The 22,550-nt window shown below is 35.6% G+C and overlaps 3 protein-coding genes, 1 non-coding gene and 1 pseudogene across 4 annotated transcripts; 4 read left to right on the plus strand and 1 right to left on the minus strand.

Annotated features, from left to right (window-relative positions):
* Positions 1-794: 794 nt before the first annotated feature.
* Positions 795-2,790, plus strand: LOC18586263 (3-ketoacyl-CoA synthase 19 pseudogene; annotated as a pseudogene).
* Positions 2,791-5,207: 2,417 nt separating this feature from the next.
* LOC18586264 (3-ketoacyl-CoA synthase 19-like) lies at positions 5,208-6,922 on the plus strand. Its single transcript, XM_018128614.2, has one exon. It carries the CDS (start codon positions 5,242-5,244, stop codon positions 6,622-6,624), a length of 1,383 nt encoding a protein of 460 aa, XP_017984103.2. The 5' UTR covers positions 5,208-5,241; the 3' UTR covers positions 6,625-6,922.
* Positions 6,923-8,951: 2,029 nt separating this feature from the next.
* LOC148760281 (U5 spliceosomal RNA) lies at positions 8,952-9,067 on the plus strand. The gene has a single exon (XR_016023281.1). It is a non-coding gene; the product is annotated as a U5 spliceosomal RNA (small nuclear RNA).
* Positions 9,068-11,862: 2,795 nt separating this feature from the next.
* On the plus strand, positions 11,863-16,658 carry ITN1 (Ankyrin repeat family protein). The gene is made up of 4 exons (XM_007009519.3): positions 11,863-12,060; positions 12,601-13,338; positions 14,173-14,582; positions 15,173-16,658. Exons 1-4 carry the CDS (start codon positions 12,036-12,038, stop codon positions 16,001-16,003), a joined length of 2,004 nt encoding a protein of 667 aa, XP_007009581.3. The 5' UTR covers positions 11,863-12,035; the 3' UTR covers positions 16,004-16,658.
* A 3,980-nt stretch (positions 16,659-20,638) lies between these two features.
* Positions 20,639-22,094, minus strand: MAKR4 (membrane-associated kinase regulator). The gene has a single exon (XM_007009521.3). It carries the CDS (start codon positions 21,932-21,934, stop codon positions 20,843-20,845), a length of 1,092 nt encoding a protein of 363 aa, XP_007009583.3. The 5' UTR covers positions 21,935-22,094; the 3' UTR covers positions 20,639-20,842.
* Positions 22,095-22,550: the final 456 nt, after the last annotated feature.

Consider the following 22,550-nt stretch of genomic DNA (forward strand, 5'->3'; position numbering starts at 1 on the left):
GTAAATATTTGACAACTAATTTTAATAAATTTATAGAATAAAGTAAAACTTATTGTATTAGAATTATTTTTCAAATCTCACTATCTAAGACCCCACTATCGACCTACTTCCAGTTCGTCCCTCAAACGCGAAATCCTAACTCTGCGGATGAAAACAACAGGCTAAAACCAGAGCAGAGAAATCCATGTGCTAGGAACTTACTTAGGCTCCATCCATGAGTGTGGACAGATCTATAGCTATGGATATGCCTGCAAAGAATATCCATAAGAAAATATCTACTTTAATTCTTCTGTTTCTCTTTTGCTAAACTGTGTGAACAGCTACTTGTAAGTCTAAGTCTACCTTCCCTAATGTTCAGCTTCATTCTGATTATTAAAAACAGCTGTAACATGATGTAATAAGTCCAACAGAACTCATTAAATTTGCAGTTTGGTTGAACTTAGACTATCCTGCACTAGTTGTATCAGTACTATTGACCTCTTGCATACTTTCTTTTTCTTTATATATTTATCTAAGTTATTTGGTAAAATTACTTACATAGAAAAGAATAATATCAGTCTTCAATTCATATTTTACTTCTCCTTGGGTTGGATTAGCTCATACCCAATATTAGAAGGAAGTTTCCTAGTAATTATTAATACAATTGGTTACAGCCATTTGATTATGGAGTTAAAAGTCAAGGGACACAATGAACATCAATATCATTGAAATTGGTTCATTCACATATAGTTGTATAACCATGGGTTGTCAAATATTGTCCTAAACTTAATTTCTAGAAGGAGTTTTCAGTTTTTCCTTGATTCTTTTCTCTCCATCCAATCACCCCATTTTTCTAGTTGCATTGCCCATGTGCTGCTCTCTTAATGTAACTGCTATCTCCTACTCTACCAAAACCTAGTTAATGCTCATACCATTCCCATGCAAGGAGTTGTTGAGGATGTTCAAGCCTTATTTGAAAAGTCCATCTTCCTCACCTAAATAGATAAAAGAAGATCAAATCCAAACAGCAAATTAGGATTTCTTTTTAAGCGTAAAGAAGAAAGATGGAAACTGAAGTGCTATAAATAGAGGGAAGGGTTTCCATACATCAAGGTCACATAGTACTTGTACAAGCTCCAAATTAAAGAAGAGGAGAAAACTTTCCTTCTCTTTTCTCTTTTTTCAATGGAGCTCTTCATGACTATATGTCTTATATTTCTTTACTGCATCGTGTTCTTCATTTGTAAGTTGTTTTTGCAAATGAGAAACCAGTACTGCTACATCTTGGCCTATGAGTGTTACAAGGCTCCTGAGGACAGGAAGCTTGACACTGAAACCTGTGGGAAGCTCATCATGAGGAACAAAAATCTTGGTCTGGAACAGTACAGGTTTCTTCTACAAGCTATGGTCAATGCAGGCATTGGTGAAGAAACTTACGGCCCAAGAAATGTCATTGCTGGCACAGAAGAATCTCCAACCCTTTCAGATGCACTTTCAGAGATTGATGATATAGTCTTTGGCACTCTTGACAAACTCTTTGCTAAAACAGGAGTTTCTCCATCAGAGATTGATATTCTTGTTGTCACTGTCTCAATGATCACTTCAGCACCCTCTTTACCGGCTCGAGTGATCAACCGTTACAAGATGAGGGAAGATATTAAGGTCTTCAACCTCTCTGGAATGGGTTGTAGTGCAAGTGTTATAGCTGTTGATCTTGTCCAGAATTTGTTCAAGACATACAAGAATGCGTTTGCAGTTATTGTGAGTTCAGAATCCTTGAGTCCAAATTGGTATCGTGGCAAAGAGAGATCCATGATGCTCCCCAATATCCTGTTCCGATTGGGAGGGTGTTCCTTACTCTTGACAAACAAAAGAGCTCTAAAGCATCAGGCCATGCTGAAGCTAAAACATTCGGTTCGAATCCATGCTGGCTCGAGTGATGAAGCATATGAAAGCTGCACCAGAATCGAAGACGCACAAGGCTACTGTGGTTTCTTCCTTACTAAAAACCTGCCAAAGGCTGCTGCTAAAGCTGTAACCATGAATCTCCGAGTTCTAGTACCCAAAATGTTACCGCTAAGGGAACTTGTTCGCTATGCAGTAGTATCTTATTGGAGAAGTAAGAGCAAAACCTCAGCTCCTGAAGCAGCAGGAGCAGCTTTGAATCTTAAGTCTGGCGTTGAGCACTTCTGTATTCATCCTGGTGGAAGGGCAGTAATTGATGCAATGGGCCGAAGCTTAGGGCTCAACGAATATGATCTTGAGCCAACTCGAATGGCACTTCACCGATTTGGCAACACTTCAGCTGCTGGACTCTGGTATGTCTTAAGTTACACGGAAGCTAAAAAGAGGCTGAAGAAAGGTGACAGAATTTTAATGATCAGTCTTGGAGCAGGTTTCAAGTGTAACAACTGCGTATGGGAGGTAATGAGGGACTTGGAGGATGTCAATGTCTGGGAAGACTGCATAGGTCTCTATCCTGTAAAATCCACAGCCAACACTTCTTTCCTGGAGAAATACGGTTGGGTGAATGAGCCCAGGCATGACAAATAGATATCGAGGCAGCAAACCAGGATTCTTGGTTTGGAATCTATAAATCAGAAAGAGATATGGGCCAGCCAATCATCATTTGCCAATTGCAAGCTCTAGTTCAAAGATTGTCTATGATCCTTTTGCTCATTTATGAGCTGATCTTTCTGATCAACTTAATTGATTATGTATTATTAAACACCAGTTTACCCATGTCCAGGAAAACCAGCATATGTTTGAAATGTCCATTCTCCAAGACGAGGATGTGAACTATTCTTCAAATTGTTGATTCTACAGCTTTACCCTTTTCTTTTTTGGAAAATATTAATTGAAATAACAGCACTACAGCACTACTGTTGGGATATAATTGTTAAAATTAAACGAGACAAGTAAACTTGCCATCGGAGGCAAGTCATTTAAGAGGGCCAAAAGTTACATATGGCTAGTTAAGGATATCAGCGCCTTGGGGGCTGTGGCACTCAGCTGCAGTAGCTTCTTTGTCCTTTGCCAAGATTTTAAATATCCAATTCAAAGCATAATATTTTCCTCTTGCCTGCTTAAGATCATTACTTCTATATGCAAAATGTTCTTCTTTAGCAGAAACTTTAACCCTTTCTGTGCTCTACAAAATATTTTAAAACCTTAAAGTTTCTTACTTACCATCACTTTGGTCTATGGGATGCTAAAAACTGATAACCGCCTATCCAGTTCATGTAAAATACATCTATTAGATGCACTAAAAGTTTGAGGATCAGAAAATCCGGCTTCTCCTTAGAATCTGCTTGGATGGTTTTTGTTAATAATGTTATGTTTCTCATCTGAATATCACTGGGAAGGAAATTGTAGTTACTTTTCCTTTGTGTTCAAGGAAAGTCTAGTTAACAAAAATTTGCTAAGGTTTTCAAAGTTTAAGTGGGAAAGTGCTATATCAGGTTTTTAAAGCCTCACAAACACCAAACTGACAAAATTAGTGGCTAAGAAGAAAGAACTGGTTACGCCTCCAAAACTATGGGCACATGAAGGAAGTTTCTCAATGTGTCAGTTAGAGTACTGGTTTCTTTTCTGAACCTGCAACTTGATTAGCTCCAGCTTCCATAGCAGTAACAGAAATGAAAGAAGTTTAAAACTTTCAACCACTGATTCATTATTATCATTAAAGGCACCAGGCTCTATGCCTTCACTGTTACACACTTACCCTAGATAGGATGACTTCTTTTCTTTTTGTATTGTGAAAATGGATGGAAAAAGAGGGCTCCTACAGTTATGAAGTGGTTAAAGACCATGATATGAACAGATAAGGATCAGTTCCAGCTATTAATCTCTTTAATTCAGTATCTTTCAAGTATGTTAAAGGATATTTTTGGCCAGTGCTTTTTTCAATAGAGTTTTTGCTTAAAGATAAAAAATATCCATAAATTTCTCATAAAACCAACCCTCTTTAATAAATTTACAGCCTAATCACAACAAAAAATTTTACTAGCCAGCAAAAATAATATCATGTGAATAAGATCTGATTCTGTTGCCATTTATTTTACCAGCGAAAAATTGTTTCTGGCCTTTGAATAATCGATCTTGATTAATTCCCCAAGCTTCCAATCTCCCCTTCCATCTAACTACTATGAATTGACAGATAAACAAAAGTTTTCCATTTGTCATTTTCATTTCTTTTGCTTCCATCTTGGTAGAAATCTGGAAAACCCAAAAAAAAGAGATGGAATCTAATTCTTGGTTGTGTTTGCTTCAATGAAAGGTACACCTGCTGCAGCTGCAGCACTCCAACATCAAGCAGAAACCAGTGTGGAAAAGGTCAATGACATTGTTGAAGACTGGAAAAAAACAAGATAGCAAATACAAAACGGTTAAATACATTGTCTACTAAACTACATGAGCCAGGCATTGAAATGAACCAGACTTCACCAATCTGACCTGTCATGGAATGTAGCATCCTATGTATGTTCAAGCAGTCCATTAACTAAAAGAAAGTAAGATACCAGATATTCACCTTAGTTGCTGTACAAAGTGTAATTAAGTAGAATCACTATGTCATATCATGCAGATAGACAATTTCTTTTCTTTATGTGACTTGATTTCTACTGATCTTTAGCTACCATTTTCCTTCATCCTTTTTACCAACGTTATGCAAAATTTATGTGCAAGACTGTTCTGTTACAAGCCATGTGGTGGACATAATTGTAAGGTGCGAAAATGAATTGAGCTAGTAATTGTGAAATAATGGCTGTTTTTAACACTCTTATAGTCAAGTCATCTTGATAGTGGACATGGTTATTGGTACCATCTCATGCAACCTGATGGCCTCATTTATGAAAGGAAAATAGGAATTAGTCATTGGTTTCCTAGATGAGTTTGATAGTCAATAACGCTGCTCTCGACATTTAATTCTTAGTCTTCCATTTCACAGAAAAATAAACGAAAAAGAAAAGAAGAAATCGATGCTCATCAAGGTTTTCACCTCCCAATTAAACTGAGGTCTGCCCTACTAACAAGCTACAGCTGTACCAATAGATGGGGGTTGTTGAAAATGTTATTGCTTTTAAATGTTGAAAGAGCAAGTTAAATAAAAATTTCAAGATAATATCTCATGATCTGGTTTGAGGGTGTAAAGTGGATGGCAAAGGATCAAAAGAGTACTATAAATAAACAGCATGTATCATTTCCACAAACAGAGCCTCATAGAAATATATAGTTTCCTCTCTCCTCTCTGTGTCTCACTCAATGGAGCTTTTCATAACAATATGTTTTTCGTTGTTTTTCTGCATAATCTCCTACTTCTATAAGAGGGTTTTTCAAATGAGAAACCAATGCTGCTACATGTTAGCGTATGAGTGTTACAAGGCTAGTGGCGACAGAAAGCTTGACACTGAAGCCTGTGTAAGAGTTGTCATGAGGAACAAGAATCTTGGTCTAGACCAGTATAGGTTTCTCTTACAGACCATGGTCAATTCAGGTCTTGGTGAAGAAACTTATGGCCCAAGAAATGTCCTTGCCGGCAGAGAAGAAACTCCCACTCTAGAGGATGCACACTTAGAGATGGATGAGATTATGTTTGACACACTTGACAAGCTCTTTGCCAAGACTGGAGTCTCTCCATCCGAGATAGATATACTCGTTGTGGATGTGTCACTGTTTTCTCCAGCACCCTCCTTAACAGCTCGAATTGTGAACCGATACAAGATGAGGGATAACATTAAAGCCTTCAGTCTCTCCGGAATGGGTTGTAGTGCAAGCATGGTAGCTGTAGACCTCGTGCAGCACTTGTTCAAGACACACAAGAATGCATTCGCAATCGTTGTGAGTACAGAAACAATAGGTCCACATTGGTACTGTGGCAAAGAAAAATCCATGATGCTGTCTAACTGCCTGTTTCGATCTGGAGGGTGTTCGGTGCTCTTGACGAACAAAAGATCTCTGAAGCGTCAAGCTCTGATGAAATTAAGCCATTCAGTACGAACCAATATGGGCGCAAATGATGAAGCATATGGATGCTGCATGCAAATTGAAGATGAGCAAGGGTACCAGGGTTTTCTTCTCACAAGAAGCCTAACAAAAGCTGCTGCTAAAGCTTTTACCTTGAATCTTAAAGTTTTGGTACCCAAAATCTTACCAATAAGTGAACTACTTCGGTTTGCTATAGTATCTCTCTGCAAAAGTAAGAGAAAAAGCTCAACTCCTGAATCAGCAAGAGCAGGTTTGAATCTCAAGACTGGTATTGAGCATTTCTGTATTCATCCTGGTGGAAGGGCAGTGATTGATGGTCTTGGAATGAGTTTAGGGCTCAGTGAATATGATCTTGAGCCATCTAGAATGGCACTTCACCGGTTTGGAAACACATCAGCTGGCGGCCTGTGGTATGTTTTAGGTTATATGGAAGCCAAGAAGAGGCTCAAGAAAGGTGACAGGATCCTGATGATCAGCCTTGGAGCAGGTTTCATGTGCAACAACTGTGTTTGGGAGGTAACAAAGGACTTGGAAGACTCTAACGTATGGGAAGACTCTTTAGATCGTTACCCCGTCTCCAGGGAAAACCTGGTAAACCCTTTTGCAGAGAAGTATAGCTGGATCAATGATGAGTGTTTGAACTTTGTTAGGATTGACTAGAAAAATCAATCTTTCCTGCATTTTCGGATTTCTATATTTATGTTTTAAACTCCTCCCATTTGTTGCATTAGGTTTCATTCTTGAATAAGAAGTTGCCATTGTCTAGAACATATCACCAGGACAAGTGTAACCCATTTCACATTTCTACCATATTAGTGCTATCATAAAGTTTCTGTATTTATTTTTCAATTACATTAATGTTGTGATAAAGTTTATGTTTGCATTTCATCTAGCATATTGTTGTTGTTGCTTGTATTCTAGTTCTAGAACAAAAAGAAAGAAAGTTCTACTATAAAAACATTCTGTCCGAAGATTTCTTCCTCCATTAAAATCTAACCTAACATTCATAAAAGAAAAAAAAAAAACAGAAAGAAAAGTTGGAATAGCACCTATGTGATCACAGGAAAGAGAAACAGATTGGAGACAAGGAAAAAACTCTTGATTCATGTTGGCCACATGACCTGCTCTCCTCCTGTTTGATTCAAGAGTCAAGACCTTTTCGCATCCACTATGAGGTCCTCTCTCTGATGCACAATAAATTCTCGACATTAAAGTGGACCAGCTGCCCAGTTAGGTTGCTTAAATTTTTCGGTTCAAGTTGGTAGCTCTACACCTGAAAACCTACCGTGCGGCACTGAGTAAAGATTAATTTAATTTAAATTATTGCCAAAAGTTAGTAGACAATAGCCAGTCCAAGCCTGGGCGTGATGCACCAATGTCTGGAGAAAACAAACCTCATTAATTGTGCCTAGTACCCTTAATGAGGATAGGACCCTATACCTACTTCAGCCTAAAAGAGAGGAGGAAACGTTGCATTCCCTCCTTTTCAACCCTCTGCCCTCTTAATGATTCTAAACTACTCAAATACGTACGAGCAGAAATTCTGAGGACAAGTGGAGATATATAGGAGAACCACTTCTGCAAACACGATTTACCTCAATGAAATAGGCCTCTGGACTTTCATTTTTAACCATTAAACCAATTTGAAAGCTTTAATTTGCCAGGCTAGCCAAGCCATCCTAACATGTCATCAATCAACTGAGCACAAACAAGGGCTTCACCATACTCCATTGAGCTGCAGAAACTACCAAGCTATATTGAATTGAGAAGTAGTACGGATAAACATTTATGACAGCAATAACCAAAGACATGATAGACAAGTGACTCTTGCCCGTTGGTGATTGCCTTCAAGCCCCTCAATGATGAAAGCTGCAAGAGATATATAGGCACACACTTTTCTATTTAAAAGTGAACGCTAGCAAGCATGGCGCCGTGCAGTGAGCACAGTGGGAACTAATGCTTTCACCTTGACTAAAATAATTTGTTAATTAGGGTGTGACAACCAACATTTCCACCTCAAACATACATTTGCGAATATGATGAAACAGTTTGTCTGCCTACCAAAACTACATTAATAATGATGTTTTTCTGTTTTTGTTTCAATACCCATGCTTAAGGCATTTTGTTAATCCTACTCGAATAGGGGAAGTCTTCTGAGGGAATATTGGATTGATATACCAGCATCTATTAGGGGGTATATCTTCCAATATTTTCTGGTTTTTGAATGTGTTTGCTGATGTTTCCCTGGAAAGAAATGCTTCATTCCTGATTGTCCATGAAAGTTCGTGAATGCCTTGCAAAAAAAAAAAGTCATGATGTTTTAATCTGATTTCTCTTGATTCAGATGGTTCTAAAGAAGCAAAAACTGGCCACATACTGCAAGAAGTGGGATGGGTTTTATTTCAGCTTTGGTCCACAGATAGAGTTGTTGTCTTAATCATTGAACCAAACTCACCAAATTGAATTTAATTCGATATTCAATGGACTCATAGCTCAAGGAAAGTAGATGAAAATATGCGTGTTCATCTTAGGAAATTGGAGTATTACTGGATTTATGTGATACTTTTAGTGGAGTAAACTCTTCAATGGAGCAGCAAATGCCATTGAAAATGCCTAGGAATGAGTAGATACATTGGGATAGAGCTCTAAAAGTTAGAGTCAATGTGAAGAAAGTGTGTGAGCTAGTAGTACTAGGAGTGGTGAGTTGCACAATGAAAGCAAGTAATCTTGGTTTTCAACATCCATTTTCATGAAAAAAATACTTCAATGAAAGGAAAAAGGCTCTTAGAATAGAACTAAAATGTGCTGATTTTGCATTAGATCAAGCTTGAAAAATGAGAGGAAAATGTGATGGAGAGAGATGTGTGAGGCTTGGCAGCAGAGTGAGCGGGGAAGATGTGGCAACATCCCACATTCCAAAACAAATCCCAACGGCATCCCGGCAAACACTTTAAAAACAAAGCTCAAAGCCGAGAAGAAAGGCACGGAGCCGTGCGATAAGCACAGAGCGAACTATTCTTTCGCCTTTTACTAAAGAATACCGTGTGCTTGTCCCTTACAGCGGCATACGCCTATTTTTGGAGGGCTGTTCCTTCGGGAAACTGCCCCATTAATTCTTAGTTATAAAGTTCTTTGCTTCTTAACTCTCAGTTACAAGGTTTTTTATTTTAACTTTTCAAGTTTGGGCTAAGGAGTACCAAAAGAATGAACGTGTCAAGCTTGGGCTAAGGAAAATGACTAGGAGAATAAGGCCCATACAAGAAGAAAGAAAGAAAATTTTAACATTTCTTATATTATTCATAAAATTTAAATAAATTTTTACTTTTTAATCTTACTTTGGATTAATATACTTTTTTATTGATTAATTATATTAATTAAAATGTTAGTTGTTGGTTTTATACACAGAGATCATGTTATTATGTACATCTATCATGATATGTCAACGTATTACGTCAATATTAAATAATATAAAATAAAAATAAGTAAATAATATTTTGATTAATTATACTTAATCAAATATTAGTATCATGATCTCAACGAAGTACCGTGAATCTCAATGAGAATATTACACCTAATGAAGAGCCATGGATTCCATATAAAAAAAGGATGTCATAAGTTCCAACAGGAGTTATGAATTATATATCAACTATATACTTGTCTCAATCAAAATGGATAATACCTCATAAATTGGTATAAATCATGACAATTACTTAATAAGGTTTATTTGATTTGAAATAAAAATATAAAAATTTGATTAAATATAATAAAAGAATAAAAAATTATTTAAAATTTTTTAAATAATTAAAGGTTTTTTTTTCAATATTATAACATTTTATTATAAAGAGGAGGCAAGATGCTTAGATTGCATGAATCTCCATCACAATAATGCTCATTCCATTTTGGCATGTCCTTACATTGTCCATGATAGTGAGAGGCACAACAGGAAGGATGCCAAAAGGAAAGCCAAATATTGGAAAAAGTAAATATAAGCACCAAAATTTTTCATGTCTTTGCCTAATTAGACTATGGGATTAGGCCACAAATATGCAAAGTCATCCAATAATGTTTTAATATATTTTCCAATATTAGCAAGTTTTATGTTGTTTAATAATTTCTTTAATTTATTTTTCAGGTGTCTATATGTGAATTTATCATGAGTGAAAAATATTAATTTGGCATAAAATGTAATTCTTTTTGAGGAAAAGGGAAGGAATTTTTATAAGAAAAAAACAATTGTTAATTTTTATTTTGTACATTTATGATTAAGTGACAATGTATAAAATCTATATACACTAACAGTACATCATCTATAAACTAATAACATAAATATGTTATATACAATGAACATTGTGCATTAAAATTAATCTTAATTAAAAAAATTTATACAGAAAAATATCTTTAGATTAAATTTAAAATTATTTAGTATAAAAAATTGATTAAATCTTAACCAATAAAGTATCATCCTCTCTGCTTTTAGATTATTAGGAAAACAAACCCTCTCTTTAATTTGCTTCTATGTTAACAAAAGAAAAATACTATTTTATCTTCTTTTTTTTTTGTGTTTAATTAGTGTCAAATTTTCTCATATATGTATGTTAGAGTTATAATTTGTTATAATTTTATTAGTGATTAACTAGTAATTTGTTGGATTGGACACTTATACAGCAATAATATTAATAATAATCAAACAAAAATATCTTCCCTTAACAAAAATCTATTAAAAAAAGTAGTGTATTATTATTTTGTTTTCAAGTGCTCTGTTTGGTAATTTGAAATTAATTTTATGAAAGAATTTTTGTGAGAAACACTTTACTAACAAACCTAATTTTTTTATTATTTGAATAAATTGTGAAAAATATATTTTGTATTTCTATCACTCTATAAAAAGTATTTTTCATCCTAATTCATTTTCAACAAATTTTCACTATGACATTATAAAAATGTCAATATTTATCAATTATGCAAGAAATTTATTTTTTTAGAGTCATAAAAAAGGAAAAATAGGAAAAGATGAAAGCTCTGCTTGAGAAATGATTTTATATTTTTAGAAGACGTAAAGCAATTTTCCTAAATCAACATATTTAACATTGTTAGATTTGAAAATTTTGTGATTTTCGAACCAAAATAGTAAAAATAAAAATTATTTTTTTCAATTGGATTAGATCAATGATTTGACTGAACCGAATACAATTTGAGCAAAATGATTAGATTCGATTGGTCTATTGGGTCTATTGGTTCAAAAAATTTAATCCAAATGATTTATTTGATTAGTTTTCAATCTTTAAATTTTTAAACTGAATCGATCAAAAAATCAAACTAATATTATATATATTTAAATTTAAAAAATATATAAAATTTTTAAATTTAATTTGATAATTTATGTGAAAAGACATAATTATGTAAATGAAAAAACATTTTTTATGTTTATATTGTTTGTATATTTTATAATTATGAATTAAATTTATAAATTTTAATATTATAATTTGTAAAAAATAAAAATAACAAAATTTTAATTTTGTATCTAAAATAAACCGATCAAACTAATTCAATATTTAATCAATTCAATTTTTTTTTAAAATTTAATTTGTTTTAATTAATTTTATAAAAATCTTTAATTTATTTTATTTTTCATTATGACAGACCAAACTATGGGCAGAGTAAACAGTGCTTATATGTACAATCACATTCCCATTGACAGCAAAGTCAATTTAAACAACCAGAGTCCACAGGCTTGAAAATTTGGGAGTAAGAAAGTGAAAGATTCCTGACCTGGAAATTAAAGACACCCAAAAATTAAATTAGAAAATAAAAAATTCTAATCCAATGCCTAATATTTCTTTCTTTTATTTTCTATAAAAAAAAAAAGAAAAAAGACAAAGAAATTTCCAAACACCTTCCTCCGCCAACCCCTGCTCTCGGACCTTTTTCTTTTTTACTCATTTCTCTGCACCTTCTCCCCTGTTCGCTTGTCTTTTACCTTTTGTTTTATTTATAAAATATTAGTCTCCTCATCACTCTCTATTTTCATTCCCTGCTTTGCTTCTCTCTGTTCTTCTTCTTCTTCTTCAACCATGGCCTCATCTCCAATCCAAGAAGGTAACGTTGTTGACTCTCGTTTGACCCATCTTTAAATTTTCATCATCCTTTGTCTTTCATTTTTTTTGTTCTAATAAAGGTTGTTCGTTTAGCTTTAAAGTTCACCTTTTAATTCTGGGTATTGATTCTTTCTTCAAAACACTTACTGGGTTCTTTTAAGAAATAGGAAATCAACTTAATTCAGCTCAAAAAAGGGGTTTTTTTTCATTTTTAATTTTTTAATTGAATTTTAGCTTAATTTTACTGTCTTAAAGAATATTGAATTTTATGGAGCTTAGAGAATTTAGTGTGAGCTATCAAATTTATATCTTCATCCATCTTAGTGAAATTAGAAAAAATAGATGAGTTGTTAAGGTGAAGCAAGGGGAGATGGCATCATTTTTTGTGATCGATTGATTGATAGGAGCTGAGAAAAGAAACTTTTTTCTAGCTTTGTCGGTTGGTGGGGTTAGTTGTATCATTTCTATGAAGGATTGTTGAAGATGAAAGAAAATTGTGATTAGTTGCATGATTATTTTGATTAACTGATTGATTGTTTAGGTGGAGCGAGGGATTTGGAGAAAGGACTAGCGACTCCGCAGCTGAGTCAGAATACCCTCATGGAAGCTTCACCCACACCATCACCATCCTCAACAGCAACACCCACAGCCCTGATCCTGTCGAATTCTGGCAAGCGTATTGATAGGATGAGCAGTAGCCTCACCAGTTCCAGTTCTTGTATCACGGAACATTCAGCAACACCATCGCCCTCCTCTTTTGCAACGGCACCAGCTCTGGTTCTATGCAATTCTGCCAAGCGTATTGACAGGATGTCCAGTAGCCTCACCAGTTCCAGTTCTGGTACTGCAGAAACACCGTCACCATCCTCTACGACAACAGCCCCAGCTCTGGTCCTGTCAAATTCTGGCAAGCGGATTGATCAAGCAGGCAAAAAGAAATATGTGAAACAGGTAACAGGACGCCATAATGACACTGAGCTGCACTTGGCAGCACAGCGTGGTGATCTGGCGGCTGTAAAGCAGATTCTTGCTGACATTGATTCACAGATGATGAAGACTGCGAGTGGGGAAGATTTTGATTTGGAAGTCTCAGAGATACAGGCAAGTGTGGTAAATGAGGTGAATGAGTTGGGAGAGACAGCCTTGTTTAGTGCTGCAGACAAAGGGCATCTTGATGTTGTCAAGGAGTTGTTAAAATACTCAAATAAAGAGACGCTTACTCAGAAGACTAAAGCTGGGTTTGATCCCTTGCATATTGCTGCGAGCCAAGGGCACTATGGTAATAATCTTGAGCTTTTGGTTATATGATTTTGCATGTAGTGTTGTTTGATTTGAATTGGTTGATTGAGTTCTTTAATTGTACGTGGGCAGTTGTGATCTGAGTTCTTGCAAAGAAGACGTTTAGTAAAAGTACTAGTTCAAGTGGGTGTCAAAGACTGTTGAATAATTTTGATAATTAAGCCATGTTTGATAGTTTGGGAAATGTAGGAAGAAGGAAGGAGGAAGTTTAGAACCAAAAGAAATGAACTATTTTTACTTCACTGGCTATGGTTAATTTCATCTACAATGTATGTCATAGTCAATTCAATTCCTTTTAGGTAGGTTTTTTTTTTTAATAAGTAATAAAAAAAGTTAAGATCATTTGGAAACAGAAGTTGTTAAAAGCAAAGGACTACATATGTTCTCCTGAACCATTGTATGTTCTTATATGACAAGTGCTGGCCTACGGTACTTTTGGAACAATATAATTTCAATATAACAGCAATATTATCGATTATGAACATGCTTGCAAAATGTTTAGGGCATGAAAGTTGCGCCTTAGTATTTAACTCCCTCTAGACAGTCTACCACCTTTCACTATGCTTGTTATTATGACATTTATTTTATATACTATAAACATCTTGTCAGTACATTTTCCTCTTTCAACTGTCAGGACAATCTTTCATCATAGTGTTCTTGTATGATATGGATTATAGCTGGTGAAGGAATAAGTTCCTTAGCTATTGGTTTGCGTTTGTACAGGCTACCAGTTGTGGAATTTATGGTCCTATTTCAATTGTGTTCTATAGATACTAAGCTGGAACAGTCACACTGGTTCTTTGTTTCCTTGCAGCTATTGTCCAAGTGCTCTTAGATCATGACCCTGGTCTATGCCAAACGTTAGGGCCATCAAATGCAACCCCTCTTATCTCTGCAGCTACCAAAGGGCATACTGAAGTAGTTAATGAGCTGTTGTCAAGGGATGGTAGCTTGCTAGAGAGTACCAGATCAAATGGGAAAAATGCACTGCATCTAGCTGCTCGACAGGGGCATGTAGATATTGTAAAAGCTTTGCTCAGCAAAGATCCACAGTTAGCAAGAAGAACTGACAAGAAAGGGCAGACCGCATTGCACATGGCGGTAAAAGGACAGAACTGTGAGGTGGTGAAGTTGCTTCTTGAGGCAGATGCTGCTATTGTAATGCTTCCAGACAAGTTTGGTAACACAGCATTACATGTAGCCACAAGAAAAAAGAGAGCAGAGGTATAACTATTCGCTCACTTCCTTTTCATTTCTCGCTTTAGATGTAGAAGTATATGTCTCATTGATGCTGCATACTTTTTTATTGTTATACATCCTCTGAAAATGTCAATATTTTACCATCATTTAAGTGGTCAGTGGCATATTATTTAGCAACGCAAGTTTATTTTCATTAAGACCTTTCCACACTTCTGCACAGCAGTAGCATCCTTGAAAGAGTTTGACTAACATGTATGGCATATCAAAAAGACAAGGTTGAATGTCGAGAGATAGATGAGGTTGTCATGTATATATCTATTCAACCGAATATTTCAGTTCTAAACATCAATTTATTTAGTAAATGGTTTATGTAAGGCTTGTTTTGATACTAATTTAGATTACTGTGAGTAGTAGACTGTCATGTGTCCCGACTTTATGATGTATTAGTTTAGGCTTTCTATATTATATCACTCCTCCTTATGTATCTGTCTACACATTATACGATGAGTTTTTTTTTATGTTCACATGTACCGCCAATCTCCTGTATTTAGTGTTTTTCCTTACAATTTTTACCATACAGTTTCATGTTATTGAATATTCCCATTTCCTTGCAGATAGTAAACGAGTTGTTGTCCCTTCCTGACTCAAATGTTAATGCACTCAACAGAGACCATAAAACAGCCCTTGACATAGCTGAGGGGCTTCCTCTCTCTGCAGAATCCTCAGATATAAAGAGCTGCCTTTCTCGCTATGGTGCCCTCAGAGCTAACGAACTGAATCAGCCAAGAGATGAGTTGAGGCAGACAGTGACTCAAATTAAGAAAGATGTCCATACCCAGCTTGAACAAACCAAAAGAACCAACAAAAATGTGCATAATATTTCAAAGGAACTTAGGAAACTCCATCGAGAAGGAATCAACAATGCCACCAATTCAGTAACTGTGGTGGCTGTTCTATTTGCAACTGTTGCCTTTGCAGCTATATTTACTGTGCCTGGAGGAGATGAAGATAGTGGAGTTGCTGTGGTTGTAAGGTCCCCTTCTTTCAAAATCTTCTTCATCTTCAATGCCATTGCTCTCTTCACTTCTTTGGCTGTTGTGGTTGTTCAAATTACATTGGTTAGAGGTGAAACGAAAGCAGAGAAACAGGTAGTGGAAGTGATTAACAAATTGATGTGGTTGGCTTCTGTCTGTACTTCAGTTGCTTTTATGGCCTCCTCTTATATAGTGGTTGGCCGGAGACATAAGTGGGCAGCAATTTTGGTTACAGTTGTAGGGGGTCTGATAATGGCTGGGGTTCTTGGCACCATGACTTACTATGTGGTGAAATCCAAGAGGACTAGAAGGAAGAGGGGAAAGAATTCAAGGAGGAGTGGATCCAACTCTTGGCATCATTCTGACTTTACTAATTCAGAAGTAGAAGTTGATAGGATTTTTGCCCTCTGATATGTGAATCTATAGCTTCTGAAAAAGGGGAAGGAAGATGAATGTTAGGAGTTACAAAACGGAGTCCCATTATGCCAATTGGATTTAAATAAGAATAATATCTTTTTGTCCTGTCTGGTAGTTGGGTACATACACACCCTACCTTTCATTACCATGGCTTGCAAGGTATGAACAATTTGTACTACTAATTCGAGGAAGGCTTTTTAGCTAAGAAGGAAGGAATTGTGAGGAATATGGCAATTTGTTGTTGTATGTCCTACGAGTTTGTCGATTCAGTATATTAGTAGATCTAAAGGCATGGATTATGGTGCATAAGCTGATGGCCACGTTACCAAATGGCAGTGCTTTGATCATGCTTCTTATTCTTTTCATGCAAGAAATGGAAAAGTCATGATTCCCTGGAGCTAATCCTCATAAAACGTTTTCAGTTTTCATCTGCTGATATTGCTCTGCCAGCATTGTCCGAAAATCAGCCCGGTTGGATGGATTCAACACATGTTTAAACTCTTTAGTAGTATCAACTCTATTAAAGGCCTAGCCTTGAAAAATGTATGAATGATAAACTTTTGTTGTGATTAAATTGTGTTGCTACAATACATGGTTGCTGTACTCTCGATTAATGTTTCCAGAAATTGAACAAGAACATTCAGAACTACCCTCTTCCAACACGTTTCTTGCTTTGGACTAGGATGCTCGATTCTGGACACTCCTTTGTAATTGTTTTCCAGTCAACATGTCCTATCACACTCCTAGTGATAGTCTTGAGGTTTTGGCATAAGTCTAGCTTGACTCCTGTGATAGTCTTCATGCAGGACGCCTGGTGGGTAAATGGAGCATTTTTTCCGGCATTTTTTTCTATTCGGATGAAGGGAAAGAATCTTGTGGGTAAGCCCCAACAATGGGTTCATTCATTGGATACAAAAAAGACACTGTTGCACGTGTCAAAAGGCCTACACACCAAACAACTTTTGTCAGTTGAAAATGGTTAGAAGAGAGAAATTTGTCGTTTAGCTGGAGAAGATTGAATAATTAAGACATGCAAATAATTGCAAGACACACTATGTGTCTCATAGAATAAGAGAACCATTTGTCTTAACATAATTAAATAATAATTGTATGTATTTCTAAAAATAAAAATAAAAAACCCCTTTTTTTTTCATCAAATTTAAAAGAAAATATACAGTTAAATACTAAAGAGAGAATCTTTTGATTGAAGTTGGAGTGATGAAAATATTAGATTGAATTTCCTTAAAGAGTGTAAATGAACCAAATCGAATCAAACCGAACCGAATCAATATTAGGTTATTAATAATAAAACCATTTCTTCAAGGTCACAATAGAAAAAGACCAATGTTTACCTAACTTTGCACAACTTTGCACATGGAGAACCACGTATGCTGTTGGCTTGTAAGGATGAAGACAGACTTTATTTATAGGAAAGACTTTCCACTTTATCATTAGTGACCACTTTGTGGCTACATAAAATTTTATTTTACGATTATAATTTTTTAAAGAGTTATAGCTGACTTTAATATATGTAATAATATCTAGTTTGTAATGATGTAAATATTAAATTATGTTTTAAATTTTATTAAAAGATATTAAAGTTTAAAAATAATAACTTCAAAAGAGTTAAACATGTTTTTATTTTAGTCATTTTCATTGAATTTGTTCTTAAACTTTTTATCAAATTTGCTCGTAAACTGAGTTTACTTAATATGCCAACTCGGTTTCCTAAACTTAAAATATTATTTCGACTCAATCGTTAAGTTTTATAAACAAATATAAGCGAATTTTAATCAAATTTATTCACAAGTTAGTTCACCAAAGATTGTAATTCATTTAATTGAATTGTGTTAAAAAGAAGAGACCTACCATTAATGCTTCACATTCACTATGTTTCCTAAAAAACTCATGCGGTATTATCCCTTCAAAGCCAAGTCAAAGGAATATTAATTGAAGCGAAAGGATTAGATCAAACCCATTGTATGTGAATGAGTTCATGTTCACATATTTTTGGATAAGATCATTATGTTAAGGCTAAGTATAGTGTAGAGAGAACAGGAAAGAAGTTTTCCCCACATTAGGAGAGAATTAAGTGACAAAGAAGATGTTCAATCAGCAATTAATGGGTTCATCTTCAAGTTGTTTGAAGCTATTTGGTCTAGGAGGAATCTTTATTTTAATACTCAAGTACTGGGAAAAAGGGCAATCAGGAGCAGTAACAATGTTTGCATATATTGAATTTCTTCATAGTTTTAGAATTTTGTTGCTGATATGATCTGACAGTTAGCACTTAGCACTTAAAGCAATTGTTAATTGAAGGAGGGTGAAGCCATGACCGGATTTCATGGACTGGAATGGACACCACTTCATTCTCTGGTTTGTCACATAGCTTCTATGGTCTTGTTAAAAGGTTACCGATTCCCATCAGGCCTTTATTATAGAATTTTGAAACATGGGATCATAAGATGTCTTCCGTTAATTACATAAATTCATGCATATATACCTTATTTTATGTTAAAAATGCATGAGAATGGGCATCAAGAATTGATAAAAACTCTTTCTCTAAGCCTCAGTTTTTTAGTCTATGAATGGCTGACTACCACTCTATGAACAGTTAAATTTGTGTGATTAGATGTTCTTTCCATTAATATCTGACTACCACTATCACTTTTCAAGGTGCAGATTCATTTTGCACTTCGTATAACTTTTCAAACCAAGGACAGTGTTTTTCCCTCAAGAGCTTTTCTTTCCTCTGAACAGTGCTCCCTCAAGGCTCAAGGTGAACTATTGCGGGTAAATATCATTGGGAAACAACTTTTTGAGAAACTTTAATTAACAAGGGCTTAGCTCTTACAGGTGCAAAGCTGTAGTGCTCTTCTCTGGCATCAAAAAAGAGACAAATACTTTACATGCTGAACCTATGAGATTAATTCTTAATTATGAGATGATATAACTTTATATCAATAACTATGTACCTTGCTTTACAATCTGACAGGCAAGATTGGTATTTGAGCTGATAGCTTTCCCCATGTCCTAACTTATTATGCAATCTTTTAGACCTCTAGAAAATTTTAGTGACAGACAAACAAACCAATGTGATTAAGCATTGCAGCAAATGTTCCATCCTGCCTTTCCTTTCTTTCTCCTAGACGTCCATGGAAGTTGGGTGGGAGAAGCTTTCTTGTTACATGCTTATCAAAAACCCCTTAGTGCTCAGCAACATCAAAGTAGCCTTTTTATTTGCTTTTCTTTGGCTCTAATCCTGTCAAAAGTCTGGCTGACATGTTCTCTTAGTTTAAGGTTTGGTAGCCCACTAAGGCAATGGGAAGAAGAGAAAAGCAGCGACCTGAAAGCCTGCTTGTCTGCACTTGAAGATTTTCACTCCCATATATTTTATTGTTGGATTGTCCTTCCTTTTCTCAACTTTGATGGGTTGCATTGCAAGTTTATCAGTGTGTGTACATGGTGTTGATCCCAACTCTTTTCATATATTATATTGTTTTTTAGGCTCTTGAAGAAAAACATTAGTCATTTAGATCAAGGAATTTCCTTTTTCTCATCAACATATTTAATGCAGGCAGGTGTCTCCTGATTGTTCCAAAGAGGCAGACAGGTAGGTTTTGCAACCACAGTCATGATAAGTTCTGTTATCTGATGATTGGCTGGAACTGAAATAATATTTTACCTTTGCCTAATTTATGATTACTTTGCAATATTATATACTTCAGGAAAACCATGGCGGCTTGTAGAATTGATGGGAACTGAGATTTATCTACAATTTACAAGTAAGCAAATGGAAATGATGGCATTTTGAATGTGATTGTCAGAAGATTAATTTTCTGTTTACTTTTTCTTGTCACAATTTGAAAATAAAGGTGAAACTGTGGAACTTACATGGACAACCTGTTAAATTCTATCTAGGATTCTGGTTACACCCTGAAATCCAGGACCCATGTTTTGTTCTTTATTATACTCTTTTACTAAATAACCATTAAGGAATTTGTCTGTTTATGGAAGCCTCATCATGGACAGAACCTTTCTACTAACTGAATGGTTGAAAAGACAGTAGAATTTCTCATTATGATCAGTTTGAATCCAAATCTGCACTACTTTTTATTGCATAGGTGAATAGAGCCTAAAATTTACATAGTATTACCAGATTCTGAAGTTGTACGGTGCATTGATGCAGTAGTTTTTTTTTTCTTTTTTATAATTGGAGGAAGGGGATTCGAACTCTACTTTCTAGATAGAAGGATAATGCATCAATCAATGAGCCAAATGCTTGGGTGCATGCAAAAGCTGTTTGATAGGGCTGCATTATTTTGAAGCCAAAAAAGACAAATAAAATGATATTATCTTGATCTATTATGATGTACCATATTCCTGTTTAATGATGTTTCAACATCATATCTGAGTTTTTTATCTAATTGAAACTTGGGATATCAAATCTGCAAAGTGAAACAAATGTAGGCAAAGAGGACAGCTATCCTTACTCGATCCTGATTGTTAATCTTGGGCAAGTTTGGTATAGAAATGAGAGATATAAACTGAGATTGTTGAATTCTCTGGTACTTGCAATAAGTTGATGCAAAGAGATATGTGTATATTTGTTCATTTTGAGGAATTCACTTGATCATTGCAAGAAACTTCCGTAGATCTTTATGGTCTTAACGGATCAAGACAATTTTTCAGCCTTTACAAATCTTGTTCTGATTCAAAGCATAGCCCCTATCAAAATTAAGAGATAGAAAAATAGAGGGAAATAGATAAGCATCAGAAACATAACTAAAATTTATATCCGGTCATGGAATTCTCTCTCTATCTGTCTCTCTCTCAGCCCCTGCAAAGGTCTGGCCTCTCTTGATCTTCGCAAACTGCAATACTTGAAGCTGACAATGAGTAGAACCCCACTTCACTGACAGTCTTTCTTGACCTCATCAACTGCTGAGACTGTTTGCAATGTGCAATTGCTCCCTGAATTGGATTCTCAATCTCTGCATTCACACTGCTGCTTCTTTTCAGAAACTGCAAATACTGAAAACCATTTGAGGCATTTGAGCTGCAAGATGAAGAAGAGCCAGATGATGATGAAGAGGATGAAGACTTGTTTGTTGAATGTCGTTTGATAGCCAGAGAAAACGATCTCCTATGGCGATTGGCATTGTCCACTGTTATTTTTTCGTTGTCAAAACTCCTCATGACCGCAGTTGAGGTTTGATACTTGTCGTGCTGGATTTGTCCAAATGGATTTTTCTTTGTTGCCTTCATGTCTCTATCCAATCTTTCCTTTGCTTTTGAAACTGACCCTTCATCAGCAACTTTTGCAGCTGCACAGGACTCATCTGAGCAACCAGATTTTCCAAACAAAGATTTAAGATAAGCCCTGGAAGCCTTCAGTTTTGAGCCGATGGAAGACTGCTTGATCAGCTTAAGCTTTTTGGTCCAAGACTTCTTCTGGTTTTCACCAATGAAGCCACTTGCTTCTGTTGAGTAGTCAAAGAAATACTCTTCCGGATTCAGCTCCCTACTAACTCGACAGGACTCAGAAGGTGAGATATTGCAGGATTCAAATGGAGTGCTTGTTGTAGTTGGTGTTGTGACAGTAGTGGCTAATGGGGTGCTATAGAACTCTTCAAAGTTATCTTTTCTGTCTTCATAAACAGCGTTTGAATTTCGCAGTAATTTTTCTACCATTTGTAGGCGTGGAGGGAGGTGAAGTGGAAGGAGCTTCCCCTTGTAAAAGAGCTCATCAGCTGGGGAAGTTGTGGGCTCTCTTTCCATAGAGACTGAAGACATTTGGAACTCAAACTCTCTTGGGCGCGGAGGAGAGTTTATGGACTGGCAGAAGAAGTTGGAATATGAGCTGACTTCCATGTCAATGTATTCATCATCTTCAAGGTCATTTGATAGGAGTCTTACTGCCATTTTCCAGGTATTCAAGGCTACTCTTATGGTAGACTCTCTCTCTCTCTCTCTCTCTCTCTCTCTCTCTCTCTCTCTGTAATCTTTAGTTTAGTGGGGAGCTGAGCTTTGATAGAAGAGGGAGTGGAGTGCACTCTTTAAATTGTTGATGCTGCCAAGTTATAGCAACAAATAACTGTGGGGTATTTCTTCTGAATGTTTGAAAATCTATCATATGCTTCCAAATATAAAATTCAAAACATTATGGAAGTTCTTCCAATGGGCCATCCCCTTACTGATGTCTCTTCTTTTTCTTTCTTTCTTGAACTTAATATTTTGGTGGCTAATTCCTCACTGCTTTTCCATTAAAATAAACATAAAAACCTAACACATTGTTGGAATCCCTTCTTTTGACACTTTATATTCAGAACACAATAACAATCATTAATGATCTCCAATCTGAATTGTTAGTTTTATCATCTTTTTATCATGGTGGCTCAGGTTACTTGTAAAGCACTGTAGCTTACATCATTAAGACTTAATTATTTGTTGGGACCATAAAAAAGCTGGTTTTCATTATCCTTAATTATCACAGAAGGTAAAACTATGATTAATATCCTGAAAAAATATTCTTAGTCTG

This window comes from Theobroma cacao, chromosome 10 (genome assembly GCF_053813885.1).
Source record: "Theobroma cacao isolate CCN51 chromosome 10, ASM5381388v1, whole genome shotgun sequence".
In the NCBI taxonomy this organism is placed as follows: domain Eukaryota; kingdom Viridiplantae; phylum Streptophyta; class Magnoliopsida; order Malvales; family Malvaceae; genus Theobroma; species Theobroma cacao.

Bases quoted from the DNA above. Each gene is read 5' to 3' on its own strand.
- LOC18586264 (XM_018128614.2), top strand. From the start codon at position 5,242: ATGGAGCTTTTCATAACAATATGTTTTTCGTTGTTTTTCTGCATAATC.
- ITN1 (XM_007009519.3), top strand. From the start codon at position 12,036: ATGGCCTCATCTCCAATCCAAGAAG. The intron at 12,061-12,600 runs GTAACGTTGTTG...TTGATTGTTTAG, and splicing joins CTCATCTCCAATCCAAGAAG to GTGGAGCGAGGGATTTGGAG. The intron at 14,583-15,172 runs GTATAACTATTC...ATTTCCTTGCAG, and splicing joins CAAGAAAAAAGAGAGCAGAG to ATAGTAAACGAGTTGTTGTC.
- MAKR4 (XM_007009521.3), bottom strand. From the start codon at position 21,934: ATGGCAGTAAGACTCCTATCAAATGACCTTGAAGATGATGAATACATT.